The sequence below is a fragment of the Sinocyclocheilus grahami genome, unplaced genomic scaffold (assembly GCF_001515645.1).
Source record: "Sinocyclocheilus grahami isolate Dianchi unplaced genomic scaffold, SAMN03320097.WGS_v1.1 scaffold1458.1, whole genome shotgun sequence".
NCBI lineage: Eukaryota > Metazoa > Chordata > Actinopteri > Cypriniformes > Cyprinidae > Sinocyclocheilus > Sinocyclocheilus grahami.
Window position 1 is genome coordinate 9,980 of NW_015506637.1, and position 17,105 is coordinate 27,084.

General features: G+C 41.8%; 2 protein-coding genes across 2 annotated transcripts; one reads left to right on the forward strand and one right to left on the reverse strand.

Moving 5' to 3' along the window:
• The first annotated feature begins 2,152 nt into the window (after positions 1–2,152).
• Positions 2,153–3,819, forward strand: LOC107570432 (GTP-binding protein SAR1b-like). Its single transcript, XM_016256661.1, has 4 exons — positions 2,153–2,296; positions 2,642–2,761; positions 3,565–3,630; positions 3,707–3,819. Exons 1-4 carry the CDS (start codon positions 2,239–2,241, stop codon positions 3,817–3,819), a joined length of 357 nt encoding a protein of 118 aa, XP_016112147.1. The 5' UTR covers positions 2,153–2,238.
• Positions 3,820–7,960: 4,141 nt separating this feature from the next.
• Positions 7,961–16,881, reverse strand: LOC107570434 (solute carrier family 22 member 4-like). The gene is made up of 11 exons (XM_016256662.1): positions 16,845–16,881; positions 15,156–15,701; positions 14,653–14,756; positions 14,299–14,453; positions 13,762–13,933; positions 13,285–13,411; positions 12,758–12,855; positions 12,463–12,677; positions 8,450–8,632; positions 8,234–8,369; positions 7,961–8,137 (listed from the first exon to the last, which is right to left on the reverse strand). The coding sequence occupies exons 2-11, from the start codon at positions 15,540–15,542 to the stop codon at positions 8,065–8,067; spliced, it is 1,650 nt and encodes a 549-aa protein (XP_016112148.1). The 5' UTR covers positions 15,543–15,701; positions 16,845–16,881; the 3' UTR covers positions 7,961–8,064.
• Positions 16,882–17,105: the final 224 nt, after the last annotated feature.

Below are 17,105 nucleotides of genomic sequence, written 5' to 3' on the forward strand. Positions count from 1 at the left end.
TGCGTGCGTGCGTGCGTGCGTGCGTGCGTGCGTGCGTGCGTGCGTGCGTGCGTGCGTGCGTGCGTGCGTGCGTGCGTGCGTGCGTGCGTGCGTGCGTGCGTGCGTGCGTGCGTGCGTGCGTGCGTGCGTGCGTGCGTGCGTGCGTGCGTGCGTGCGTGCGTGCGTGCGTGCGTGCGTGCGTGCGTGCGTGCGTGCGTGCGTGCGTGCGTGCGTGCGTGCGTGCGTGCGTGCGTGCGTGCGTGCGTGCGTGCGTGCGTGCGTGCGTGCGTGCGTGCGTGCGTGCGTGCGTGCGTGCGTGCGTGCGTGCGTGCGTGCGTGCGTGCGTGCGTGCGTGCGTGCGTGCGTGCGTGCGTGCGTGCGTGCGTGCGTGCGTGCGTGCGTGCGTGCGTGCGTGCGTGCGTGCGTGCGTGCGTGCGTGCGTGCGTGCGTGCGTGCGTGCGTGCGTGCGTGCGTGCGTGCGTGCGTGCGTGCGTGCGTGCGTGCGTGCGTGCGTGCGTGCGTGCGTGCGTGCGTGCGTGCGTGCGTGCGTGCGTGCGTGCGTGCGTGCGTGCGTGCGTGCGTGCGTGCGTGCGTGCGTGCGTGCGTGCGTGCGTGCGTGCGTGGGTGTCTGTGTGCGTGCGTGTCTGTCTGTGTGTGAGTGAGTGTGCGTGCGTGTCTGTCTGTGTGTGCGTGTCTGTCTGTGTGCATGCGTGTGAGTGTGCGTACGTGTCTGTCTGTGTGTGCGTAGGTGTCTGTGAGTGTGTCTGTGTGCGTGCGTGTCTGTGTGTGTGTGTGTGTGTTTGTGTGTGTGTGTGTGTGTGAGATCATGCTGACGTGTAGCTCACGCGTGTCCTTCACCTTTAGCGCTGCTGCTCTTTACTCCAGCGGCTGCTGACTGACGGATTGCGCAACACCAGCGCTCATTCATTCACACCTCCGATGATGATGATGATGATGATGGTGATGATCAGAAACGCTCTGAATATGAACACTGACTCGTGTGGACGCCTCACCTGAGACCCGCATGTTGACTCTTCAGTGGCTTGACTTAGTTTGCTGCTGATTATCTACCTCAAAAAAAGCTTATTTTGAATGAACTTTCTACATGCTCTGGTATCAAATGCTTCAATCCTGATAAGGTTTTATCGCAGAGTTGCTGTATGGTATTGCATTACAAAAGAGGTTGGAAGATAAAAGTTACGGATGTTCGTTATGACCAGGTGTAGGTCTGTAAATAAAATAAAAAATTACATTGAAATCATAGCTCATGTACAGAACATTACATACGGCCAAATAATTCATTAGTAATCCGTTTGATGGCTTAATCAGATCGATTGATTGAGCTTGATCTGAGTGAAATCTGATTAGAGTGTAGACTGAAATATGACTGCTTCTCAGTCGGATTCATTAATACATGAAGCACATGTGCAGTGCCACGATTAGGATGTTTACATATGTTTCACATCTTCCAAACACGCACGTGTGTTTAATTCTGTTTTATGAGCTGGCCAGTAGTATTTGCACAAAAAAAAAGCGGTTCTGAAATATTGGTCAGCTTTGTTTATTAATGTGTCATCCAGACAAATACAACCCTGCGACTGAAGAACTGCACAATGTTCATAAACAAAACCCTGAAATCAGATTGGTCGTAAAAGTTTTAATTCTCCTATCCACAAATTAAGGCTTTAAAAAGATCTTAAAGCAAAAAGTCGTAAATGTGTAAATTCATGGCATTAAATGTTGCATGCAATGCAAAAAAAAAAGTTTTGTTTTCCAAAACGCGACAGAATCGCTCAAATATCACAAGCATTCAGAAGCACACTGCACTCCCGACGAAATGGACAAGTTAATCATCTAATATTAAACTTTTGAACATTTATTAAAAGTACTGAGTGACTGATACCATCTGTGTGCTTTACTTTATTTTCAAGCTCTGAGGTAATCTGTGTTGCTGCTTTCAGTGTGGCTATATTCAAACTCACATTAGACACTTTTAACACTGAATAAAGCACATAATCAGTACCTGAGGTTATCACTGTTATAGTTTGTATGTTGTTGTTCCAGCCGTGATGTCAGAAATAGAAACGTTGCGTTCAGACATTTCTGTGTGTGTGTATTTACTCAACACACTGCAGAACAGCAGAAATGCGTGATTTGATTAATGATAATCGTATTCAATACATACTCAAAACGCCTGAAGTTTGACCTGTTAAATCTCTTAATACGTCTATTTCTTTTCAGAAGTTCCACGGCCTGGATATGTCCTTCATATTTGACTGGATTTATAGTGGTTTCAGTAGCGTTCTGCAGTTCCTGGGTAAGTTCCTCTCCAAGTTCATTTCCCGATCAAACACCGTTAAAAACACGGGTTTCCAGATCGCAGCCCAGCTTACTTCGGTAGTGTGAAATATTTCAACAACAGAAACGTAGTGTGTGTGATTTGATGTAATTCTCCAGGAGGAGTTTGGGTCATGGAAAGTGAATGTTTTGTACAGAAATGCAATCAGAGTTGCATGTGAATGTGTTAAACCTGTCAGCTAGCATTATCCAGCAGCCTGCAGAGCTGCATCAGTAGAACACCTCATTTCATTCGCCACTGTGTGATAGTTAATGATACTTAACCATAAGTAGCATTCAATTGGATAAAATCATTCTGTTTCAGGGCTGTACAAGAAGTCTGGCAAGTTAGTATTCCTCGGTCTGGACAATGCTGGCAAAACGACGCTGCTGCATATGCTCAAAGACGACAGACTGGGTCAGCATGTGCCAACCTTACACCCCAGTAAGAGACCGTTTCAGCACACACACCCAACAGAGGTTTCACTTTCAGTCTTCTCTGAATGCATCTGTAGCCTGAAGAGAACGAGAGAGTTCAGCTCTGGACGCGCATGAGCGACAGACTTTCATTCTGGACTTTGAAACTATACTACACTACTTCCAGTTGGCCGTTCTGTCATATTCACGTCATATTCTATGAAAGCCTGTTTCCACCATGGAATAAAAAAGGCAATGCAACTCACAGTTCTGACCTTATTTTTTGCAATTCCGAGTTATCGCGCAATTCTGACTTTACGGCTCTTTAAAAAAATATATGCAATTCCAAGAAGAAAAGTCAGAGTTACAAGAATTTGCTTAGAATTTAAAGTTGATTTCTTTTCAAGGGTGTCTAATTTCATAGAAGAATCATAAATGTGTGTTTTGTTAAATTCCTTTTCGTTTTCACTGTAATGATGAAATCACACATGATGTACAGAAAATGAACGTTTCGTTCACAACATGAATACTGTAATCCCGACAGAGCTTTCGTTCACTAAAGTAGGCAGACCCAGAGAAAGCCCAGCAGCTGATATTCACTAGCATATGTGAAAACAGCATTGCGTGCTCTTTGTTTGAGAAAACATGATTCCCAGTGAGCACAAACTTTCAGATTACTGATGCAGCATTTCAGTGTTTACTTCCTTTTCAAGTCATGTTTTTAACAGTTTCTTTATTGGTGATGGCATTACAGAATTCAGAAGTTATTTATTTCACAAGTTTAAGCCGAATGTGGACAGGAATAATCCCTGCGTGTGTTTCTCCTCTTAGCCTCCGAGGAGCTGACGATTGCTGGCATGACCTTCACCACGTTCGATCTGGGTGGCCACGCTCAGGGTGAGTAGACGGATCCACAGCTCGCCGTCTGTCTGCATCAGATCACGTGTGTGCTCAGTGTTGTGTTTCTGCGCAGCTCGACGAGTGTGGAAGAACTACCTCCCAGCCATCAACGGCATCGTCTTCCTGGTGGACTGCGCCGATCTCACCAGACTGACCGCGTGCGTGTCTGAGTGCGTGCGTGTCTGAGTGTGTGCGTGCGTGTCTGAGTGTGTGCGTACGTGTCTGTCTGTGTGCGTGCGTGGGTGTCTGTGTGCGTGCGTGGGTGTCTGTGTGCGTGCGTGTCTGTCTGTGTGCGTGTCTGTCTGTCTGTGTGCGTGTCTGTCTGTCTGTGTGTGAGTGTGCGTGCGTGGGTGTCTGTGTGCGTGCGTGTGAGTGTGCGTGCGTGCGTGCGTGGGTGTCTGTGTGCGTGCGTGTCTGTCTGTGTGTGAGTGAGTGTGCGTGCGTGTCTGTCTGTGTGTGAGTGAGTGTGCGTGCGTGTCTGTCTGTGTGTGAGTGAGTGTGCGTGCGTGTCTGTCTGTGTGTGCGTGTCTGTCTGTGTGTGAGTGAGTGTGCGTGCGTGTCTGTCTGTGTGTGCGTGTCTGTCTGTGTGTGAGTGAGTGTGCGTGCGTGTCTGTCTGTGTGTGCGTGTCTGTCTGTGTGTGAGTGAGTGTGCGTGCGTGTCTGTCTGTGTGTGCGTAGGTGTCTGTGAGTGTGTCTGTGTGCGTGCGTGTCTGTGTGTGTGTGTGTGTGTTTGTGTGTGTGTGTGTGTGTGAGATCATGCTGACGTGTAGCTCACGCGTGTCCTTCACCTTTAGCGCTGCTGCTCTTTACTCCAGCGGCTGCTGACTGACGGATTGCGCAACACCAGCGCTCATTCATTCACACCTCCGATGATGATGATGATGATGATGATGATCAGAAACGCTCTGAATATGAACACTGACTCGTGTGGACGCCTCACCTGAGACCCGCATGTTGACTCTTCAGTGGCTTGACTTAGTTTGCTGCTGATTATCTACCTCAAAAAAAGCTTATTTTGAATGAACTTTCTACATGCTCTGGTATCAAATGCTTCAATCCTGATAAGGTTTTATCGCAGAGTTGCTGTATGGTATTGCATTACAAAAGAGGTTGGAAGATAAAAGTTACGGATGTTCGTTATGACCAGGTGTAGGTCTGTAAATAAAATAAAAAATTACATTGAAATCATAGCTCATGTACAGAACATTACATACGGCCAAATAATTCATTAGTAATCCGTTTGATGGCTTAATCAGATCGATTGATTGAGCTTGATCTGAGTGAAATCTGATTAGAGTGTAGACTGAAATATGACTGCTTCTCAGTCGGATTCATTAATACATGAAGCACATGTGCAGTGCCACGATTAGGATGTTTACATATGTTTCACATCTTCCAAACACGCACGTGTGTTTAATTCTGTTTTATGAGCTGGCCAGTAGTATTTGCACAAAAAAAAAGCGGTTCTGAAATATTGGTCAGCTTTGTTTATTAATGTGTCATCCAGACAAATACAACCCTGCGACTGAAGAACTGCACAATGTTCATAAACAAAACCCTGAAATCAGATTGGTCGTAAAAGTTTTAATTCTCCTATCCACAAATTAAGGCTTTAAAAAGATCTTAAAGCAAAAAGTCGTAAATGTGTAAATTCATGGCATTAAATGTTGCATGCAATGCAAAAAAAAAAGTTTTGTTTTCCAAAACGCGACAGAATCGCTCAAATATCACAAGCATTCAGAAGCACACTGCACTCCCGACGAAATGGACAAGTTAATCATCTAATATTAAACTTTTGAACATTTATTAAAAGTACTGAGTGACTGATACCATCTGTGTGCTTTACTTTATTTTCAAGCTCTGAGGTAATCTGTGTTGCTGCTTTCAGTGTGGCTATATTCAAACTCACATTAGACACTTTTAACACTGAATAAAGCACATAATCAGTACCTGAGGTTATCACTGTTATAGTTTGTATGTTGTTGTTCCAGCCGTGATGTCAGAAATAGAAACGTTGCGTTCAGACATTTCTGTGTGTGTGTATTTACTCAACACACTGCAGAACAGCAGAAATGCGTGATTTGATTAATGATAATCGTATTCAATACATACTCAAAACGCCTGAAGTTTGACCTGTTAAATCTCTTAATACGTCTATTTCTTTTCAGAAGTTCCACGGCCTGGATATGTCCTTCATATTTGACTGGATTTATAGTGGTTTCAGTAGCGTTCTGCAGTTCCTGGGTAAGTTCCTCTCCAAGTTCATTTCCCGATCAAACACCGTTAAAAACACGGGTTTCCAGATCGCAGCCCAGCTTACTTCGGTAGTGTGAAATATTTCAACAACAGAAACGTAGTGTGTGTGATTTGATGTAATTCTCCAGGAGGAGTTTGGGTCATGGAAAGTGAATGTTTTGTACAGAAATGCAATCAGAGTTGCATGTGAATGTGTTAAACCTGTCAGCTAGCATTATCCAGCAGCCTGCAGAGCTGCATCAGTAGAACACCTCATTTCATTCGCCACTGTGTGATAGTTAATGATACTTAACCATAAGTAGCATTCAATTGGATAAAATCATTCTGTTTCAGGGCTGTACAAGAAGTCTGGCAAGTTAGTATTCCTCGGTCTGGACAATGCTGGCAAAACGACGCTGCTGCATATGCTCAAAGACGACAGACTGGGTCAGCATGTGCCAACCTTACACCCCAGTAAGAGACCGTTTCAGCACACACACCCAACAGAGGTTTCACTTTCAGTCTTCTCTGAATGCATCTGTAGCCTGAAGAGAACGAGAGAGTTCAGCTCTGGACGCGCATGAGCGACAGACTTTCATTCTGGACTTTGAAACTATACTACACTACTTCCAGTTGGCCGTTCTGTCATATTCACGTCATATTCTATGAAAGCCTGTTTCCACCATGGAATAAAAAAGGCAATGCAACTCACAGTTCTGACCTTATTTTTTGCAATTCCGAGTTATCGCGCAATTCTGACTTTACGGCTCTTTAAAAAAATATATGCAATTCCAAGAAGAAAAGTCAGAGTTACAAGAATTTGCTTAGAATTTAAAGTTGATGGTTTCTTTGTGGTGTGTCTAAACAGACCCCTTATCCCGGGATTATTCAAAGATATGATAGCTTTGCATCCACTGGGAATGAATGTAATAGAGTGCAGCTCGGCCAATCGTAATCAAGGTACACAACTATTTGCTTTAAACAGCTTTTATAGGTGCACAACTACCATTTCTGATTTTGATGCGATTCTCACACATCAACCATTCATATCTTTTAAAGGGATAGTTCACCTTCAGTTGCTGGTCCCTATTGACTTGCATAGTGTGTTTTTCCTCCATTCTATGAAAGTCAGTGGTTACCAGCAACTGAAGGTGAACTATCCCTTTAAAAGACGTGAAGTATAATGGTAAATAAACAAAGATATGCATGTGCCAATGCCAATTACAGAAAGACAAATTCACTGTTAATATAATACTTTCAAAAAAGAATCTGTGATTAAAAATAACATTTTATTCACATTCTAATAATAGTTGCCTATAAAAGCGATAAGTGATTGCCCGTCCAGATGTAGGATCTTCTGGATCGACAAAAAAAATACAAGTTTCAGAAATGTCATCTCCAAAGTGTGTTTATCACAGGTTTAGTACGACATGCGGGCGAGTAATGATGACCTCTGGCTGAACAATCCCTTTCATGTTGAGCAAATTCTCATTACTTACAGTGATGTTCATCTCAAAGGAAGGTTTTGTGTGGTTGCCCACTTCAGCAGAGGAAAATACACACTGCATCCCAGTGGAATATGTATATTTAGCACTGTTCCTCAGGCTCCACTGTGGGTTTCTTTGTGGTGTGTCTAAACAGACCCCTTATCCCGGGATTATTCAAAGATATGATAGCTTTGCATCCACTGGGAATGAATGTAATAGAGTGCAGCTCGGCCAATCGTAATCAAGGTACACAACTATTTGCTTTAAACAGCTTTTATAGGTGCACAACTACCATTTCTGATTTTGATGCGATTCTCACACATCAACCATTCATATCTTTTAAAGGGATAGTTCACCTTCAGTTGCTGGTCCCTATTGACTTGCATAGTGTGTTTTTCCCCCATTCTATGAAAGTCAGTGGTTACCAGCAACTGAAGGTGAACTATCCCTTTAAAAGACATGTGAAGTATAATGGTAAATAAACAAAGATATGCATGTGCCAATGCCAATTACAGAAAGACAAATTCACTGTTAATATAATACTTTCAAAAAAGAATCTCAGTGATTAAAAATAACATTTTATTCACATTCTAATAATAGTTGCCTATAAAAGCGATAAGTGATTGCCCGTCCAGATGTAGGATCTTCTGAATGTCTTCATGTCCGCAGGAGAAGTTTTATTCATTTATTTGCTGCTGTGTAGCTGTGCTCAAATGTTTTCTTCTGTCATCATGACTGTTCCTTTCCCTTCCTCCGAGGCGTGTTTATCTCTTCTGATAAAACTAGAGGTAGTATTTATTGAAAAGTCAATAGATAAAGGTTTTTCTGTATATATGATTTGTTAAAAACAACAACGACACACAATGCAAGAGACATACCTTTTGCATTTCTGCATTTGTTCCAGAGTCTCGGGCAGCACTTTTCCAAACGTCTCCGGCAGAAACATGTTTGTTACTGAGGATGCAATGGTCAGGCTTCCCATCAGGATGTAGGGCAGATATTTGTTGAAAGTACCTTTACGAATAGAGAGAACACGAGGTCGTTTCTCCAGTCCACTGTGATGCAGATGATTCGACACACAGGACAGGATTTACCCAGGAATATGATGTAAGGTGCGGTGATGCTGCCGATGCGAGCGGCTGAGGAGCACATGCCGATGCCCAGGTTTCTCAGCACGGTGGGATAGAGCTCCGCTGTGTAGATGTAGACCACGGTGAAGGACATGGTGAAGCCAAACTTACCGGCCATCTCTAATGCCAGTGCCAGAGTATGCAGACCTGTGAAAGAGCCTCTTCAGTATAATGACCACAGCATTTAATAAAACAGCCTTACCTGATGATCAGCCGTGGCTCGTCTGTAACTGTGACGAGACATAAATGACCCACCCTGACTGAAAACATGAATTCCGAAGCAGTTATGTTTATTTACTGTATATAGTAGCCTACAGAAGAACATCTGGGGTGTGAGTGTGTGCAGTTTACACTGTAGCCTACATCACAGTGTCACAGGCCTTATTTTACTGATAACTTTAAATTTAAAATGAATTATGAGTCCCCATGGGAAAATCTTGAGGGACCCTGTAGTGAATTAGTCTTTAGCTGCAGCACTGAATATAGTTCTGTAGTGCTATGTTCTGAAAATAGATGACTCTCTTTATCCTCCATAACTCGTTACATTCTACCAGTGGTGGACGAAGTACACAAATCAAGTACTTGAGTAAAAGTACAGATCCGTATAATAAAATATTACTCCAGTAAAAGTACTCAGTTTTCAATTTTTATATATAAAAAAAAATTCCATCAATTTAGCCCCAGCAAGCTCGTTAGTAGACAGTTAGCATCAGCTAACATTATTGACTTATTTTCAGCATGGTTATGAATAAACATTCATATCGGTCTACTCGGCTAGCTGATCCAGACATAGTAACTTGTGTGCTGACAAACAATATAAAAACAGACGTCACATAGGGCTAAATGTATAGCATTTTAGTAAAACTGCAAACGTTACAGCAGCGGGGAAGATGAACGTGCATGAGTTATTTTATTTAATCTGTGTTATTTTAATGTTTTTTCACCTAAAACATAGAGACTCTGATGTTGATGTGTCTGCATTCAAGCATTTCAGTGGGCTTAAACAGATCACTCTTTACAGCAGATTTAGTTCACAAACAACTGACAGCTTTGACCTAAATATGATTTTCAGTTACAATCATTAATCCTAAAATTCGACTTTAGTAAATTACTTTTAACAGCATCAGATCAGACGCGCACGCTCTCAAGATCTCCTGGTTGTGAGTTCAGTTCACTAGACTCGCACTAAACAGTTCATTTCAATCAGTGAGCTGTCGACTCGAGAACAGCTGCATTCGGATCATTCCAATTCGTGAATGCATAGTTTGGTGCGATTTGCGAACCGATTTAATGGGTTCATTGAAAATAATCAGTTCCTTCATGAATCAGACATCGCTTCTGCGTCTCTCATATTCCCAGGAAGCAATTTTGTTGCTAAATTTAGCAACTTTTCAGACTACCCTAGCAACTTTTTCTTCCAAAAGCACCTAGCAACAAATGTAGCTATTTTTTAATTTTATTTGGCTACTTTTAGCAACTTTTGATAAGTGACTCAAACAATAAAAAGGCACACATTTTCCATCTAAATTTCACAAAAAGAGGAAACCAAAGATGCCTAGCAGTACTCACATGATTTAAGTTACTGCTATTTGCAGTTGTTCAATTTGATAATAACAATAATAATTGAATAATTGTTCATTTATGATACACCTTGTTAGTAGCTTGTACATGTGATTGTTGATCAGCTAGTACACTGTAAGAAAAATATCTAGAAAAATGGCAAAGGTACTAGTAATTTTCCAGGACATTATCAATTATCCATCAACCCGAAACACAAAATACAATGCGTAATTTAAAATGCAGGTAAAAACCTGTGATTTATTTTCTTAGAGTGTAGCATACTGACTACTAATACACTGCTTAAAACTATAATTGTTCAGAATGTGTAGTTTTACTAGTTTACTAGCTAATAAAAAAAACTTGTAATCGTTCAAAAGTGTTCAATGTTGTATATAAAAACATTTATTTCTATTTTAACATTATATTATGCATTTATATTATTTTACGAGCAAATCTAAATTAACATATAAAATATATTTTTGCTGAGATTTGATGTACGTCGTGATTACGTAATGCGCAACGTCATTTTGCAAGTTTTAGCAACAAATCGACCTTCCTTTAGCAGCTTCCCCTGAACACTAGTTGGCAGCTGTTCCTGGGTCAGTCCTGCCCTGTGTGCCGAATCATCTGCTTTACAGTGGACTGGAGAAACGACCTCGTGTTCTTCTCTCTAGCACGTGATAGATTAGAAGGAGTAACGATATGTTTTATGAAATGTAGTAAAAAGTACAATCTTATGCTTTGGAATGTAGTGAAGTAAAAGTAAAAGTTACTCAAAATAAAACTACTCCGGTGAAGTACACATACTTGAAAAATTTAATTAAGTACAGTAACAAAGTTAAACTACTTCGTTACTGTCCACCGCTGCATTCTACAACATTCAGAGGCAATAAATACTAAGTTAATTCTAATATAGTATTAGAGCACTGAAACATTAGAGCGCCACCCTCAGGTTAAATAAAGACCAGACCTCTGCCAAAAGTGTTAAAGGGGTCATATGATGCTGCTAAAAAGAACATTATGTTGTGTATTTGGTGTAATGAAATGTGTTTATGCGGTGTATGCCCCGTCTTTCTGAAACGCGTCGATTGTTACAAAGCTCATCGGTCTGAAAAGCGAGGTGTGCTGTGATTGGCCAGCTATCCAGTGCGTTGTGATTGGCCGAATACCTCAAGCGTGTGACAGAAATGTTACGCCCCTCACCATACTGTGATGATGCCCTGTCCGGCCGGAGCGACGAGACAAACACATTAAAACCCATTATAAACCAGGCATTTGTTGCATCCAGTGGGGACATAATTACTGATTATAATGACTTATTCTGTCTTTTTACGCGTTGCATTGCATCGCGCCGCGTAAACATAAAACCATGTCTGCATTTGTGATCGGAGAAATGACAAACAAGCGCTACTCTACACTGCTCAAAACTCACGTTTGAATCGTCAGTGGCAAATCCTTTAAATATATAAAACCGTACTTACTGTCTGTGAGTCAGAAGCACCAGACTGTCCTTATTTATGCAAATCTTCCCACATAGTGATGTAGACATGTGGGGGCGTGTTAGAACGAGCCGTTTTAGGTAGGTGTGGCTGACTCTTAACGTTTATAAAGAATATCTCTTTGGATTTGAGACTTTAGTCTTTGCAACTTTACAGATCTTCTTTATGCACCAAGAGCTTGTAACACTCCAAAGAGAGAGGAACACTTGAAATCGCATCATATGACCTCTTTCAGTGATTAGAATATAAAGCTTACAAAATGACCCAGGATCTGCTGCTAGAGCTGAGGATAGAGTATGATCTCTCAGAAAAATCTCTGAACAAGGTAAATGTACCCGTTCAGACATACAGTACCAACCTTTTATGCATCCACACAAGACTTGACATATCTACAGCTGTATTCCTCCATATAAGCTGTAAATCTGCAAAAACTCAGATATATGAAAGTGCCCTGAAAACCAGTCCAGCTCTCTTTAATAAATGTGCAAGTAATAGGCTTATGGTCCAAGTCCAGTTTTACTTGCAGAGAGCGTAAACTAATCCTCGAGCCGTCATAAACTCACTGGCATTCAGAGATGTCGCCTGGACCAGGATTGGGTCAATAATCCTCGAACTCAGTCCTCTGTGTGCTTTTAGGGTTTTATAATCAATTCTTTCAATTCCACCGTCACGTGTCTTCTGTACTGCTCTCGCTTACTCACTGCTGCTATTGTGCTGGCTCTTATATCATAAATTCTCTGCTAAATGAGTAAATGTACAGCTCTCATAGTTCCACCAACACTGTCCCTTTCTGTAAGTATTGTGAGCAAAAGATGCATGGACAGGAGTGTTTTACTCTTCGAATCTGAATGTAAGGCTAATTTTCAAACAGAATCCCCCGTAGGATTTTGACAGTATTGTGTGTGTGTGAGCTCTTACTTTCAGGAATCAGCTGCAGCAGGAGCAGAAACCCTCCTCCAATGACGAGGAAAGCGGACAGGACGGGTCTCCGAGGACAGCTCTTCAGGAGAAGCGTGGACACCATGTAGGCAGGCACCTCAGAGAGCGCGGATAGGAAGCAATTGAGGAAGGGATCGCCGCTGAGGTTAGAGGTATTCAAGGACAAGCCGAAATATCCAATGTTGATGGCCATCCTATCGGAGGAACAAAGAGACTCTCACTGAACTACTGCACATTAAACATACTCATGTGTGTGACTGGATGAATGTCTCACCACAGCAGTAAACATAAGAACGTGGTTTTGCGGATATCTCTGGTCCGTAGAACGTCGAGCGCGCTGAACTTGCTGTTCTGGGACGCCGCCTCTTTAACCTAGCAATGACCACACAAACACAGATTCACTCTCCATAACACCTCCCAGCTTAGGACAAAACAGGCTTAAAGTGATGTTTATGCAACATTCATATAACATTATCCACATTTGATGTATGTTCTCATAATGTTGAGAGGAAACACTCTTAACATATAAAAAAAATGTGTTTTAAATGTTGAGAGAACATTCAAATGTAACGTTCTCATAACGTTTTCAAAATAACAGAATGGAATGTTCCGCTAACGCTCGCATGACCAAGAAGAATCGTTCTCAATAAATAAAAAAACGGGATATTTTGAACGTAAAAAACCATTCAGAAATAACGTTTTCATAACTTAATGTTAGTAAAGCGCTCTTAGCACATACAGTATATATTTTTTATTTTAGCGGGGTTAGTCAGCACAGTGCAGCGGGAGCAGAAGTCAAACCTCGGAGTCGCTGAAGATGACCTCTGGCGTAGAGACTTTGTTCTTCTCCGCTGCTTCTCTTATTATGGCCTCAGATTCCAGCACGCGTCCCTGAGAGAGAAGCCATCGCGGAGACTCCGGGATCAGCCTGTGCATTTGTTCAGGGAAAAAAGGAGTAATGGAGAGCAAAAGAAAGTATGATATTGTAGGGAAGGACTGAAGGTGGCCAATGATGAGAACTGCACCAATTCACAAGACGCGCTCACACTAGACTTTCAGCATGAGAAACACTGCACGACACTGCAAAGGGCCAGATGTGACACCATGCCTTGAAAACTACAATTCAACATATAACAAATGATAACAAATCCAAAATGTAAAAGCACACAGTCCACTTTCCTGCAGTGCTGCAGCTTCTGAGCTTGTGTTTCCAGTATGAATGGAATGGAAAGTGTAACGTGACTGTAGCTTAAACCCTTCTGGTTTTCTTTGACTCACCACCACAGTGGGATGTAGACCACCGTCAGGCCCGACAGAACCCTCAGTAGAGACCTCCAGTCACGGACGGCGAAGGCGATCCACGGCAGCACCATGTAACCGATGCAGTAATGCAGAAACGCTCCCAGCGTCGTGAAGAGCACTCGCAGGGATTTACTCAGTACTTCACTACCTGTGAGCATACCCAAATCTAATCAATATAATAACATTCATACAGCATGTGGGTGAATATCTAAAATATCCCACACACTTTCTTAAAAACAAAGGTTCTTTATTGGCATTGATGCTTCCAGAAGAACCTCGAACATGCATGAAAGCTTTCCAACGCACAAAAGCTTCTTTATAATGGAAAAACTGTCTTTAGATTATTAAAATGTTCTTCACTGAAAGGATCTTTGGGAAACCAAATGGTTCTTCTTTGGCTTCGCTGTGAAAAACCCAATTTAAATCCTTTATTTTTAAGAGTGCAGACTCATGCTATTCCAGCAGATTATACTCACTTTTCTTCAATGACATCTCATTTTATAATATGCTTACCGAGCACAAACGCTGTGATGTACAGGGATATTTGGAAAGTGCCAACAAAAAAATACAGAATGCAAAAGAGCAGCCACGAGTTGGAGAAGGACTGTGTGAGGATCAGTAGTGCTTCAGCCGCCAGAGACGCGAAGAGAACCTTCTTTCTGCCGAACCTGAGACACCAGACACACATGAATTACCGTGCAGTAAACAAAAATCACTGTCATCGTTGTCTCACTACACAAAGCTAAATCTGTAAAGCAAACAGCTGCTCTCATACTGTTCTCTTATAGTCAGCTATTTTGCATCAAACCTGTAAAAAGATTTGTGGGACTGTTGGCCCTGATTATGATTTGTGGACAAAAGCAGAACCTGTCAGAAAGTTGGCCGGAAACAAGAGAGCCCAACAAGTAGCCCATGTACAGTGTTGATGTTGTGAACGGGACTCTCCACTCGCTGTCACACACCAAATCCCACTGCGCCAGAACACACAACAGAATAATAGCTTATTACACATTGGTATTATTATTGCTGTTCAGTCACTGAGAGGAATTAGTTTTCATGCACTCAAAAATGAATCATGGGAGTGTATTTGAATCGATTTGGTTTTATTTCAACTCAAATTCCTTATCAGCATAAATCTGTTAATTGTGAGAACAAATTTAATCAATTTTAAAAATGGTTAATTTATGGCTGCTGTGGAACAAGCAAGATTCCGTTCAAATGTAACAAAGGATACAAACTGGATTGAAACCCGCTTAATTAAAACAGATTAAAACTCTTGTCTCATTTATATGTATGACTGTAAAATATGCATCACATGAAGTTTATTGGTGTGTTAAAAGCGGATGGAAATGTTGCATGCACTCACTCACCTCAGAGACAATGGTGGAGTGGTATATTTCTGTGCTGTAGCTCCATCCGTCCACACACGTCTCTGCTGTAATGTCCGTGAGGTTGACCTCCAGCGGTGAGTAACCCAGAGCAGACAGGTTTCTGACCGTCTCCAGGCTGTATCTCCTACACTGACTTGGCTGTAGTTTTCCATTGACTGTCTCATTGGGAATACTGGCTTTCATCCATTCTTCACTTAGACTTCCATCTGCTACCCGACAGTGATGTGATGGTGAAGCCCCAACAAAAACAATGTAGAGGCCGTGAAACCCCGTGGAAATGTAGATGGCATTCAAGAGAAAGAAAAGGATGACAAAAAATGGTCCCTTTTGCCCCAGAAATGCGGTGTCCTCGTCATAATTTGCCATTCTGCCTGTGCTGGAGATTACAGAAGAATCAGCTGACCGCCAAATGTCCAAACCCTCTGAATTACAGCATCTGGTAGAGGTCAGCTTGGGCTTTTAGGTCAGTGGTCTTTGGAAACTCCTGGGAATTGGGGATGTTTGGAGGAGAAAGCTGCTCTCCACCTGGGCACATGAAGGAAGGTTGTGAGCCTTGTCACAGAGTTGGACTGCTCTTCAAACACAATGTACAACTAATCCAAGCCACATTTTTCCACTAAAACCAGCCAAAAGGTTAAATCTGATTAGCTCTAATGGGAGTAAATCTCCACAGCAGGATCAGCAGACTTCTGCAGAGTTTGGAAAATGCTTGATTCTAACTGTTATCAAGCTTTTGAATATCATCATTGAGAATGCATGCTGTTTTTTTATTATTAGAAAAAAGGTTTTCATTAAAGTATAATTAACTTGTGGATTCCTCGTGCGTCGTGAGTCTCATTGCAAGAAGTAGCTACACGTGAAAGATAATTTAAGAAATGCGTCCTTCGTCAGTTCAGCCGGGAAAACATGTCTGCTCATCTGAAAGAGGAGTACGAGTTATTTGTGAAGAGCAACAACACGAAAATGCTCATAATTCAAAAATCAGACACCTATGTTTGCGCTGCACAGTCACCCTAAATGTGAGCTGAAACACTTTTTATTAAACAAACCGTTCCTGAAATACTGAACTCTAAGCGACGCGTTTAATCTGCAGCGAATAAAATCCACATTAGGACTCATCGTTGTACTGAAATCACCCACTGTTTACATCATTTCAGTTTCTTCTCTTCACATTAAATTACGTCTTATTTAATAAAAACCAGCCAAAAGAGTTAAAGAATAGCGATAAAATTTGACAATGCGGATTCTGTAACTGTAGATTTGACATCTTTCTCTCCTCTGATTGCTCTCTCTATTTTTTTTCCATTTTTGGAAAGTCTTGGAAATGCTAGGATGCTCTGTTTACTCCGTGTGTGTGTGTGTGTATAAGGCTATATATATATATATATAGCATCGACTGCCACCGCTTTTGGCACTTTTGCAGTGATCGGTTTAAAACATATAGACTAAATTACAAGACATGCATTTTGTAATTCATATTCATTAACAATGTGTTTTCTAACGTTATAAATAGGCCTAAGCTTTAAGTGAAACAACTCAGAACTATTCAGCAACATATTCTGAATATCAAAACGCCATGATATCAATAAATATTCATTCACATATTCAAAATAGTAATTGAAGCCAGAGCTTTTATGGATTAAACAAAACGTGCAATGGATAACTTACTTTCAGTTCTTGTTGTGGGTGAGAGTTCAGATGAATGTTTCTCCTGCTCCTTGACCTGTGTCTATGACCATGCCATCTGTTATTTAACCTTTAACTTCATCATCAGAGGCATTAGCCGCTGACCAGATTGCCACCATTAATGACTGATGAGATCTGATTCATCAAATCTAATCACAAGAGCAATCCAGATGCAAAAGAAGAAACACCTAGCAAGTGCAAAGTGAAGTCTCTGATGACAGAACCTGTAATGAGTGTATTATC

Coding starts and splice junctions, on each gene's coding strand:
- LOC107570432 (XM_016256661.1), top strand. CDS start 2,239: ATGTCCTTCATATTTGACTGGATTTATAGTGGTTTCAGTAGCGTTCTG. Junction 2,297..2,641: donor TAGCGTTCTGCAGTTCCTGG/GTAAGTTCCTCT, acceptor ATTCTGTTTCAG/GGCTGTACAAGAAGTCTGGC. Junction 2,762..3,564: donor TGTGCCAACCTTACACCCCA/GTAAGAGACCGT, acceptor TTCTCCTCTTAG/CCTCCGAGGAGCTGACGATT.
- LOC107570434 (XM_016256662.1), bottom strand. CDS start 15,542: ATGGCAAATTATGACGAGGACACCGCATTTCTGGGGCAAAAGGGACCA. Junction 14,454..14,652: donor TCCGGCCAACTTTCTGACAG/GTTCTGCTTTTG, acceptor CTGGTGTCTCAG/GTTCGGCAGAAAGAAGGTTC. Junction 13,934..14,298: donor CATCACAGCGTTTGTGCTCG/GTAAGCATATTA, acceptor GTATGCTCACAG/GTAGTGAAGTACTGAGTAAA.